The 12,601-nt window shown below is 35.7% G+C and overlaps 2 protein-coding genes across 2 annotated transcripts in view; one reads left to right on the top strand and one right to left on the bottom strand.

Annotated features, from left to right (window-relative positions):
- Positions 1–1,787, bottom strand: part of LOC136040946 (uncharacterized) — a 71,702-nt gene extending 69,915 nt beyond the window's left edge. Inside the window, exon 1 of the mRNA XM_065725390.1 lies at positions 1,316–1,787. Coding sequence (XP_065581462.1) covers positions 1,316–1,474 — 159 coding nt within the window. The 5' untranslated portion in view covers positions 1,475–1,787. The remainder of the gene's footprint in view (positions 1–1,315) is intronic.
- The window catches only part of LOC136040940 (E3 ubiquitin-protein ligase MYCBP2-like), a gene marked incomplete in the record, with an annotated part of 337,503 nt that overhangs the window by 207,969 nt on the left and 116,933 nt on the right, over positions 1–12,601 (top strand). Inside the window, 1 exon segment of the mRNA XM_065725378.1 lies at positions 6,357–6,594. Within this exon segment, the coding sequence (XP_065581450.1) occupies positions 6,357–6,594 (238 nt within the window).

Below are 12,601 nucleotides of genomic sequence, written 5' to 3'. Positions count from 1 at the left end.
TACCTAACCTTTAGATCCATCCCAAAAGCTTCATTCACCCAGTAGCGCCAATTCATGAAAATGTGGGTAGGGGATGCATTTTTCAAAGTCTAGGTGGGACAATTTTCTTATTTTCGTTTTTTTAGGAAGACGCCAAAAAAGAAACATTTTTGGATGAAAACACCATAATCAGTTTTTATTTTGAAAGTTTGGGGGGAGTCTAGGGAACGCAATGCCTAAACTACCCCAAAATGGCTACACTTTGAATAGAGCCATAACCTATATACGCATGCGACCGTGACGTAAGTAGGCTAATTATTGTTTGGAAGGAGCATTGAATGATAAACTGAGTGGTGTGGGCCTATTCGTTTTTTTTTTCTGTTTTATTTCCACCTAAAGTAAGCTTAACACTAATTAACATATAGTGTTAGCTCAGAAAGGGGTAACGAACTAGACCGGTACGCTGGGTAAAAGTACAGGTGGGTGACTCTTTTGGAGGAAACATGATAATAAAATAAAATAGGCTAACACCATTAGATTCCTTGTCTTATGTTCTTTCCAATCATGTTCGATTTTCTGACAATGCCCCCCCCCCCGGCGGTCCCAGGCATAGCCCTAGGATGTAAGGAAAACTGAAAACACTAAAATGTATCAATGCCCAAAGGGCCTTTTGAGAAGGAAACATGTTCAGAAAACAATTCTTATTTCATAATATGCAGAAAAATTCTAGTTAACACATTTTGAAGTTGCTTCCAATGTACTTTAACCCTGCCCTCCCCTTCCGAATAAATAGGCTAGCCGGCTGACTGACCGTATTTCAAACAGTAGGTTGTACGAAAAGTGTGGTTCAATCCCGCTTTCTGGGGCTATAATGAAAGAAAGGTTGAGATGGCTAGGCCACGTTCTACGGATGAAGGATGACAGATTACCGAAGATTGTCCTTTTTGGCCAACCGTCTGGGGCTACACGGAAAGCAGGTCGTCCTTGTCTGGGTTGGGAGGATGTCATAAATAAGGATTTAAAGGAAATGGGAACTTCCTGGGAGGGTGTAAAGAGGGAGGCTTTAAATAGATTAGGTTGGAGGAGGAGCGTGCGTAGCTGTGTTGGCCTCAGGCGGCTTGGTGCTGCAGTGAGTTATTAGTAGTAGTAGTAGTAGTAGTAGTAGTTAAATAGCCAAAAGCCCCTCATGTAGAATTTTTCCAAAGCTTAAGTCACACTACCTCAGCTAGCCTGCTTTAGTTTATAAAATTTGGATTTTTCATTTACTTTCATTTACATTGTCTTTTTATTGACATCCGTTCAGCCTAGGCTAAATACATTCAAGAATATGCCTTACCGGGTCTTGGGGTGTACATCTACAAGTAACATTAATCCCTAGGCCATGAGAGGTTTGAAGACAGGCACATCTTGAATCTCCTCTGCAAATACTTGTATCTTCATATCCTATTACAACCCTTAAGGTAATCACCATAAATATATTCGTCAGTATATTCATTTTTTATTTGTAACTTATCGAAGACAATATTCTGGCTTTGATGTCTAGTATTTCAAAACTTCTAACTCAAAAGAATACTCATGACATCAAACCAGTCTCACTCGTGACACGAAAATCTAATTGACTAAACTTTTTCGAACAGTTAATGAAACTCCATGGCAAATGCTGTTTTTTACTTTTCCGATTGCAACGTAACGCAGCTGATATCCTATTTTATTCCAATCATTTTGTGCCAGTATTCCTCGCACAAAAAATCCCATAATTCAACTGTGTCTATATTCGCATTGGTGTTCACTTTCCATGCGCTAACATTTAACTAAACGTGATTGAAGAGTGTCTCTGGTATACCACAAATGCAGAATCGAAGGAACCGGTGCCAGAATGTCCCTCGTAGCGTTTCGGAGGCTCATCAGCAGATTCCGAAGTTGATTGTTGCATTGTGCTGAGGAAATTTGAGTCTCAATGGCTCAATGCATACAGAGTTTGCTACATGGAATGTTTTGATAGAACAAATGAAAAGCTTCAAAAGAAGGATGTGTTTGTCTATTCTTGCAAGGTTATTAACAGGGCTAATATATGTATTAAAATGTTGTAGTTTTCAAAAATTAAAATAATCTTATAAACAAAGACGATATTTCAGCTTTTCTAACTAGGGGAAGGGTGGCTGAGAAATTTTTTTTCAGAGTGAGATTGCACAATGGTTATATGGTTGTCCTAGTTTCAGGAAAATGTGCCCCTTCTTGTGAAGGTTATAATAAATTGTGAGTATTTGCGACGCACGGCACTCCTAAAAAGAGTCCTTGCTCGATTACTGACTCCTAGTAATAGGGTAAACATTTCACTTTCAATATAAGTATTTTGTGCTATGAATATTAGACCAAGCTTCCCACCCAAGACCAGTCTAGCCCCGTACTTTTCAAATGTGTGGCGCAGACCCCACCGCTGGGAAAATATTTTGATGGTCATGGGCAGGGCGTACACCCTTCGGCTGACTATATTTTAGAGCATCAATTTTGAAAAAAAAGTAATTTTAATGCAAAAGACGTCACATTCAAATGCATTTAAACGGCTAAAAGATATATGAGAGCATTACAATCACGTTATACATTGTAGGCTTATAAAAAGTACTGTATTCAGACAGTATTTCTCATTAGTATAAAATCTCCCTAGAGGACAATAAAAAAAATGAAGTTAATGGCCTTTTAAGCTTCCTTCAGGTGAATAAACGCAAAGTTTTGAAAAACGAAATTTTAATATCACGAGGGGGATAAGGATTTTGGAAATACCTAGGTGGGGCATAACCCAAAATCGGCCGGGAAGGGGCCGACTTTTGGGGAATTACATCGATGATTTTAACACCCAAGAGGATGCTTCCCTAGCCGAGATGACCAACCATCCTCAAGGGAAGTTTCAATTTATATTCAGTTTGAATTCAAAGATCAGTTGTTCTTTACTTTTCGGCTTTTTTAAATACCTGTAACAGGGGTTAGATCGATATACTCTTTAATGAGGAATTGAGAGGATTTTCTATATAAATGGAATTAGATCTTACCCTTTGCATCCCCCAGATTCTCTTTGCTCTGGCTCCGTCATTTTCACCCATAAAGGGAGAGTCAAGTTTCCGAGATTTGCTTTTGAAGACCCTTTGTCAGAAGGTAAATTCTCAATATCGTTCACAAAAATTGCAGGCGCCAATGTTGGATTAGAATTTTCCCTGAAAGTACTCCTTGGAGCGCCCCCTAAATTCCATTTAGTAACCGTTAGCTTGGAAGGAAACTACGTGATTGTGTATCCCGTGCAATATTTTTTTTCACTGTCTTCCTTATAATTGGCCCCTTCGCATTACTTTCAGTAGATTAATAATAAAAATTTATTTTTACGGCTTCTGTCAAAAATTTGTTTTACTTAACAGTAATTAGTGGTCCTTCGTTCGGTCATATTTTCCCTCTATCAATAATTTGTCTTGCTTTTGTTTTTCTGGTATTGCTAACACTAAATACTTGTTCCTTATGGCTTGGCTGCAAAAGAAAACAACCTTTATTTTAACCTGGAAAGTTTATGTGAGGGAGAATGCGCCGGAACGTAATTGCGAGGGCCTAAGGATCGATCAGTCATTGACAAGACGTGAAGCAGTACTTTGACTGTCCCTGACTTTTTTGTGGTTTCTCCGCATTTCCCTAGAAAAATCGGTTTATCTGGAAACTCTCGGCAAACCTAATTGTTAGTTTTTATGCCCTTCTATACTTGTTCCTTAGGTTAAATTTTCATCTACCAACAACCTTGGAACAGGTTATGAAATACTAATGCTGGTGACACTAGCACCTGCTTAAGTCTTTATTTGTGGTTGTTCATTGTCTTCTTTATTCCTCAGAGATTGACACTTTGGAACTTAATCACATCAACTTTGACACTTTAGGAATGATCACACGAGCAATTGCGGTAATCCTGAAATTTGAATCGACTTCGGTCGTCTGAAACTAAGTCGCGTGCCGAAAATTTGTGAGTAATCCAAGTAGAAAGACAATTATGTGAATTCGTGTCTGTTTCATTCACTAAAACGTCAATTTATTCCTAACATGCCAATATACAAATTTCAAAAGTTATAGTCCTTCTTACCCACCTCGAAAACAATAACATTGAAATGCCTCAATAACATTTAGAAACGTTAAGCTGAGTTGGTGCCACTTTTTTGAGAAGTTGACCCATAGTGATGGAATCTAAAAAGAGAGAAAGAGATAGGAGATATATATATATATATATATATATATATATATATATATATATATATATATATATATATATATATATATATATATATATATATATATATATATATATATATATATATATATATATAGACTCTGCCCCTAAAATCAGTACTCGGTAAACAGTAAATGAAAACGGACATTAGAAAAACATCATTGTGCATAGGTCTTTATGGTGTTTTTTGGGACGATTTCTCCACCTTGGTCCTGAAGGTTTTTCACTGATGGTTTGCCATGGGAGTTCTAAGATCTTGGATCACAAGACATGACCCAACAGGTAGAGATTGGAGGTATTTTAAAAATATCCCATTCATGTATTGAAAATTATAAGATACCGTGCCGGAAAATGTTAAAATTATGGGTACTTTATGACTTTAGGGAACCGAATTTGACTAAGCACATTTGTATTTTGGTATTCTTCACTCATTCGTTTGCTTATTGACGATGCATCTTGACTGCAAAAGTACTTGCGTCGACCCTACGGCAGTTTCATGCCATGGGCCACGAGTCTCCAGAATAAAAATCAATCCACCGGTCCCCCTTATGACTTCTGATATGCCTCGCAGTAGGAATGAAAATTTTTGAGAAAGAACTATTAAAATGGGTTGTCCACTAAAGTATTATACTAAGAAGATTTTGTACATGTGAACCTGCACGAACAGCTTGAAATCTTGTTTTTCATAAGAAAGGCTTCAGTAAATCAATTCATTGGTCTACCACCATATGCCTCGCCGTACGAATGGAAATTTTTTTGTGAAAGAACTATTAAAATGGGCTGTCTACTAAAGTATTGTACTAAAAAGATCATATGCATGTGAACCTGCAAAAAGAGCTTGAACTCCTGGTGTTCATAAGAAAAGGCTTCAGAAAAAAAATCAATCCACCGGTCCACCTCATGACTTCTGATATGCCTCACAGTACGAATGCAATTTTTTTGGAAATAACTATTAAAATGGGTTGTCTACTAAAGTATAATAGTAAGAAGATTATGTACATATGAACCTTCACAAAGAGCTTGAAATTCTGGTCTTCATAAGAAAAGGCTTCAGAAAAAAATCAATCCACCGGTCCACCTCATGATTTCTGATATGCCTCACTGTACGAATGCAAAATTTTTTTAGAAAGAACTGTTAAAATGGGTTGTCTAATAAAGTATTATACAAAAAAGATCGTGTATATGTAAACTTGCATAAAGAGCTTGAAATCCTGGTGTTTCCACAGGGATAATAAAAGTCCCTACGCATTCTTAGCCGTTCAGCAAAAAAAAAAAATCAAAGATTTGCTTAGGATTTGATCCCACATTCATAGTATAGTGAATACAGAGTTATTACATATTTTGATCCTTGCAACGTTGTTTTTAATTACAAAAAAGTAATGGCGATTAAGAAGTGAAACTTAAACTTGTCCAGCATTTTGCTGACTAAAACGAATAGTGTAGTAAAAGAAGAATCATGAAGCGGCCTGAAAAAGGCAAAAAGTAATAAATAGCAATGAGCGACGTAAAGCTTATTAAAATTGCACTATGAATATGCGTAAATTAAAAAAAAAAAATTCAAAAAGACGCTTTAGAAGACTGTAATTTGTACTAAGATTTTCATTCTGTATGATTGAAAATTAATTTTACCGTCCATTGCGAATTTTTTAGTAAAAAAATGTATGAAGAAAATATTACACAAAACTACAACTGATGAAAAATTTCGGTTATTCTTTTGTTCAAGTTTGACCTTTTGATCAATTCGAGTGAAATGACTATCTAAAAATTCTGATCCAACGTCAAGGGGGTTGAAGGGGTGCCTCGGGGAAAGACATGTACCGAAGGGCGGCTAGTGTCATCCGGTCACTGTCAATTCTTAAGTGTGCACTAGTGATTTTGGCTCTTGGTGAAATGTGCCCCTTCCTAAGCTTTAAGACCATTTTATCTGTATGAAATTATTATTTAAAAAAAGGGTGAATTACCTGAAAAATGTAAGAAACTGTGAACAAAAAACAAATACTTATGTACGTTACGGTTATGAAATACATATGTGTTTTGGGATTTTATAACAGTCATGCAGGAAGGTTTAATTACTAGGCAATAATATTTTTCTTTTTTTGGCTAACAGTGTCATTTTTTCTAGTTTCGAAAGTAAGGAGCAACAATTTCTTCGGGATTTTATAAAAGCAACGGCGACTACAAGTGGAGGGAGGCTCGCTCGTTGGCTTAGCCCTGAACCTGTTATTGATCCATCTAAATGCCAGATGATGCTTCCCACAGGAGGAACTCTGAGACATCAGTTTCGGGCTGGATGGCCTTCGACTTTTATAATCAGAATTTGTGATCAATATGGCCATGCCGCTTATTCAAAGGATTTGCATGTAAATATGATTCTACATTTGCTATTCTTACACTTTTTTTCTTTCTTTTTTTTGTATCAATCGTTGCCCTTTTTTGAAATAGTAATCAAATTGCTATGGTTATGATTTGCTGGATTTTTTACTGAATTTTTTTCTCTCTGGGCAAAAGTGCCGGCTCTCTGTTGCCTCCCTCTACTAGCTCTGGCCTTTCAAGTCATAATTATAGCCATGCCTTACCTCCTTCCGCTCGTTACGGTCAAACATTAATCTTTTTATTGTATTTTTCACCGAAAAGGAACAAGTGTACAAACGAAGCTGACTTGATATACATAGTATATAGACAAATGATTAATTTAGGTCTGTATTAATTTTAAACAACATTTTGCGACGGAAGTAAAAAGTAGGCTGAAACTTAAAACGAACAAAACTTATTGTTTCACAGTTTATGGAACATATATTTCCAAAACCGGTTCAAATACACTGACTCATGATATTTCCCTATATTTGTAGAATTCTTAAAAACAAGCTCTTTACTGAAAACTGAACATGCTCCAGCTTTTAGAGAATTGAAATTATATGTTAAAATTCATTGATGTCATGGCAGTCAAAGATTGTGCTGAAAGTGTTATAAATCATTGTTTTATTTTGCTTTTATTTAAAGTACCGTTGTACGTGCCACATGCCACTTTAAGACGAATACACGAAAAGCCTATAGATATTATCAATATCTTCAAAATGAGCCATTAATTATTTCCCTACTCTACGAAGTTGCAGTAGCCTGCTATTCCTGTTAGTCAGCAGACAATTTATGAAACTTACTATTGGGGCAGGGAAGGGGAGTACTCATGAGGGTGAGTTACAAAATCAGTCAGTATTAAGGCTTTTGACCATGAAGCCTATGCTGGTGTTCGTTTAATAATACTTAGCCTTTCAATTCCCAGAAATGGCCCCAAGTTAGCTATTTTTACCACATGGCAGTATATGATGGCGTTGCCAAGACAAATTCATAAAAAGTATTGTTTTACGAAAATTAGCTTTTAAATGAGCCTAAAAGCGCTCTAGGATGTACCAACGCCCCACTAGAGACGGAGAAAAAAATGGATCCAGAAGTATTTTTTTGTCTATGGTTGGCTTTTAACTCACAGGGCATGTAGACGAAGTTAGGAGACCCTCAGTAAAAGTAAAAGCTAAGAAAAAAAATTGTTGCATTGATTCTTGACACTCAGAGTGGAATGGAGTCAAATTCGTTTTGTTTGTGATGAGCTAGCGACTTACTGTACATGTATTCTGAGTCTAACAAACCAAAGTTGAAGAACATTGCTGAAAAGAATGGATTCTACGATGAAACCCCAAAACAGGTCAAACGTTGTTTTCCCCGGTTGCCATGAGACTTTCAGGGTATGTAGACCAGACCCAGGATACATTAACGAGTAAAATAAGTTTGGAAGAGAAATGTGGTTATATCAATTCTTAGTGCGAAAAATTCATTTTTTTGTGCTTATCAGCCCTAAAATTTTATGCTGTATAGACAACTCGAATAAAATAGGCATCTAGATTAATTAAGATACCTCAACCGAAATTTTAGGAGCAAAGAAACCTGAATTAAGACAAAATATTAAGGGAACAAATCTGGGTGTGTTGATTCGTGACAATCTTTTTTTTTCTTTTTTTAAACCACAAAATGGAATTCTTTTTATTAAATTACCTGGGCGAGATTTTATTTAAATGAACAAGCAGTTACAGAAAATTTAACATAAAAAGCTTGTTTTAATAAAACGGCGGATTAAGACACGTGAATATTCAAGGCTATCTGCAAGATGGGCGTCAGAATAGCTTCAGCCCTATAGAGGACTGACAATTTTGCACATCCTAATTCTGTCTCGATATCCCCATCCACCCAGAGTTCTGAAAATTTTGTAGAATAAAAATACAGCTGATCGAAAATTTGACAGAATATTCAAATTGCGTCCCAAATCTAAATTACTATCTAGTATTTCAATTTTTAAGCAGAAACACACACACAAAAATATTCTAATATTGTTCAGTAATGAAACTGCGCCGATAGAAAACGAACAAAAATAATTTTGAAAAGATGTTTTCATAAAAAGTACTTTGTCAAAGAAAAGTTTAGAGCCATATTAAAACTTAAGACGAGCAAAAATAAAGTCAAACAGTAATAAGCCACTCCAAATCAAATAGTTCGTGGTAACGAACTGTAAGTAAGGAGCAACTCGGCTGAATAGTAACCGAAACTCTAATAACGGAATTTTTGTACTAAAAGATATATCAAAAGATTCTGTTTTTTATGCTGATTTCAAATATATAAGTTTCAGTAAGTTTAGTTTTACTCATCAAAGGCTACGAGCCAGAGAATATTCGCGTGATTTTCGAAAAAAGATAATACACCCCCTAAAAGTCATAAAATCTAAATAAAAGACACACCATCAGATTTAGCGTATCAGGGAACCCTACTGTAGAGGTTTCAAGCTCATATCTGCAAAAATGGGGAATTTTGTTGTTTTATTTTTTTTTTTTGCCAGAAGAAAGATCACGGATGCGTTTTTTTTTTTTCAGGGGTGATTGTATTGACCCATTGGTTCTAGGACATTGTCAGAGGGCTCGTTCGAACAGAAATTAAAAGCTCTAGTGCCCTGCTTATGTGACCAAAAAGATAGGAGGGTAACTAGGCCCCCTCCCCCACCCCTTTTCTCAAAATCGTCTGATCAAAATTTTGAAAGAACAATTATGTTTATCATAGTTGAAAGGCTCAATAACTATCCCTTTGGATATAAAAAGACCCCCACAGCCCCAGGGAAAGGTCTTTAAGTTACAAAATTTGCCCATTGTTTACGCATAGTATTTGTTATTGGGAAGAATGCATACATTTTCCGGTGGGGGATTTGGGGAAGAATTTTCTGCTGGTGGTTTTCCCACGGGGGATTTTCTCGTGGGGAGGGAAGTTTCCAGGGGGTGCACTTGTCGGAGGGAATTATGAACTGGGGGAATTTAACAGAATTTCTATACAAAATTCTTTTTATATGTCTTGCTTTCTCTTTTCCGTCTCAATTTTGCGCGTTTGTTAAGGGTAATTTTCGGGGGTAAATTTTAACTTCGACTGAATTGTTTAGAGGGTATTTCCATGGGGAGGAGGATTTCTCCCTGGATGTGGGGTTAGATATCGTGGTATTATTTCATAAACGACCAGGAATCAAATAAAAAAGACAAGCTTTTTCAACTGAAAGTAAGGAGCAACATTAATACTTAAAAAAAGAAAATTATTACGTATATGAAGGAGATTGCCCCTTCCTCAACACCTCACTCTTTACACTAAAGTTTGAATTTTGTCCCAATTATTTAAGAATGACTCCTGAAACACAACGGTCGTTTAATTAGAAAAATAACAAACTTTTTGAAAGTACTAAAAAACTTTAGCGTAAGGAGAGGTGCTGAGGAGGGGGCAATTCCCTACATATACGTAACAGTTCTTGTTCGTTTTAAGTTTTAATGTTGCTCCTTACTTTCAGTTGAAAAAAACTTGTTTTTTGTTTTGTTTAGTCAAGCACTTAGGTAACAGACACTGCCATAGATGAATAAATAAATCGAACAGAAACTGAAGTGAATAATTCAAGGAATACCAACAGAAATTGCCACAAAAAAAAGTAGGACTAACATCGCGTATACATTTAAAAGATCCGAGCAGCATTTCTGCTTTACTGAAAACAAGATTTATTTTAAAGATTTTCTATTCTAGAATTATAATACTGAAAAATGGAAAGTCTACTTACATTAGTTCTTTCCGGTTATCTTAATTATTATACTGATTTTATTTTCGGTGAATCTGTTTCGATGAATAAGGATTATACTGTTCAAGGTATATCGTTTTCAATAAAATGCAAGCGGCACTCGAACCATTTATTTGGTTTGAGAGGTTGTGAAGTAGCACTATTCTTATTTGTATTTTTTTAAACTAGCTTTTTCAACTGAAAGTAAGGAGCAACATTAAAACTTAAAACGGACAGAAAGCATTACGTATGTGAGGGTATTCACCCCCTCGTCAATACCTCGCTCTTTACGCTGAAGTTTGAATTTTGTTCCAATTCTTTAAGAATGACCCGTGAATCACAAAGGCTGCTTAATTAGAATAAAGAGCTCTTTTGAAAGTACTAAGAACTTTAGCGTAAAGAGCAAGGCATTGACAAGGGAGTGAATCCTCTCATATACGTAATAATTTCTGTTCGTTTTAAGTTTTAATGTTGCTCCTTACTTTCAGTTGGAAAAAACCTTTTTTATTTAATTTCTGATCGTTTTTTAGATAACGCTGGGAAATCCAGCGCCCCTTCATGGAAAATTCCCTTCCCCCATGACAAATTCCTCCATGGAAAGATCTTCCAACGTCCGGCCAGTCCGATTTTTATTTTGGCAAAAATACAAAATTCCACATTTTTGCAGATAGTTGCTTGAAACTTCTATTATAAGGTTCTCTGATACGCTGAATCTGATTTTGTGATTTTCATTAATATTTTATGACTTTTAGGGCGTGTTTCCCGCTTTGTTCGAAAATAAGGCAAATTTTCTTAGGCCCGTAAGTTTTGATAAGTAAGACTAAACTCGACGAAACTTACTTATTTGAAATCAGCATGAAAATAAGATTCTTTTGATGTATGTACTGGTGTCAAAACTCTGTTTTTTAGAGTTTCGGTTACCTTTGAGTTGGATTGCTCCTTACTTACAGTTCGTTACCACGAACTGTTTGAAACCTTGATTTGTCTTGTTTTATGCAAATCAAGGCAAGACATCAAACAATGTTTTAGCAAAACCTAAAACAATGTTTTAGGCAAAACATCTTAAAAAGATGTTTTATCTTCTTTTTTGTTTTTATTTTTATTTTTTCAAAAAGAATTTTTCGAAGTGAAACACGTTTTCAGTAAATGTGTAATAATTTCCTTAATCTCTTTTTAATGCATGTCTTCAATTTTTTCTTCCATTGCAAGGATTTCTCAGTCATGGACTTAGCTAGAGCTCAAAGAGTAGGCTATCTCTTGGATATTAGGCCAGAAGTTAAATCGAAGATATTTAGAATTTCTACTGCTATTGAATGGCTAAGTGTAAAAATTACAGAAACGCAACACATTCAGAAATCCACATTTTACACGTAAAGTGGGCTCTTTTCTGAGCGAAGCCTAAGTAATAAACATTAATATTGAATGTAGTCTGAATATTAGCATTGCGACCTACTTAGTTACTTGGGACATATTTTGTTTGTTCTAGGATTTGTAATACTGATAGGAATCCAGTTTCTATTCTTTCTGAAAAAGTGTGTGTCTCTAAACATATTCCCTTTCTCCATTTAGCGATTCAAATGAGGGTGCATGTCAAACACAAATCTTTCCAAGGAGTCGGCTATTTGGTCATCCTCTTTATACGATTACTCTGTGTGGCATTCAAATTCTCTTAAATAAGGGGGTATTTTAGGAAAAGATATGATTCTGAAAATCTTCTTTTTCTTCTTCTGGAATGTATATTGGAGATATTGGAACTCTCTTCCGAAACCTTTCTCCTCTCTTCTTCCTGGGATCCACTTCCCCTTCTTGATTTTAGGAGACTTCTGCCCTCGTCAGAATTTTTATTTAGTCTTGATAAAGTCTGCCTTCATCTTTCATTGTTAGATCTTTCGCCAACAATTGGGAAAATCTTGGGTATAAACGGAAACAGAAAGAGGACAATATTGACAATAAATCCTATTGGATTTCCTCTCACCTGCAAAATCGTAAATCTTGGTAGGTTGATGGTTTTCAGAAAGAATGGTTACACAATAAAATCTAACCGGTCCACAACGAGTATTGCCTGAAAAGCGGAATGTATAAAAAAAATATATATTTCAAAAGGTGTTGGATGTGTATAGTTAAACCCAAGAGAAGAAAAAAAAATACAGGAAAGTTTAGAACAAAAAGGATGATTGAGTCGTTTTAGCAAAGCCGGCTTTGATCCATTATTTTCAAGTATTGAAATGTTCGTTCTCAAACCTCTT

The sequence above is a fragment of the Artemia franciscana genome, chromosome 2 (assembly GCF_032884065.1).
Source record: "Artemia franciscana chromosome 2, ASM3288406v1, whole genome shotgun sequence".
Lineage (NCBI taxonomy): Eukaryota > Metazoa > Arthropoda > Branchiopoda > Anostraca > Artemiidae > Artemia > Artemia franciscana.
Note: the sequence above shows the minus strand (reverse complement) of the source record. Positions and strands in the feature narration are given on the sequence as shown.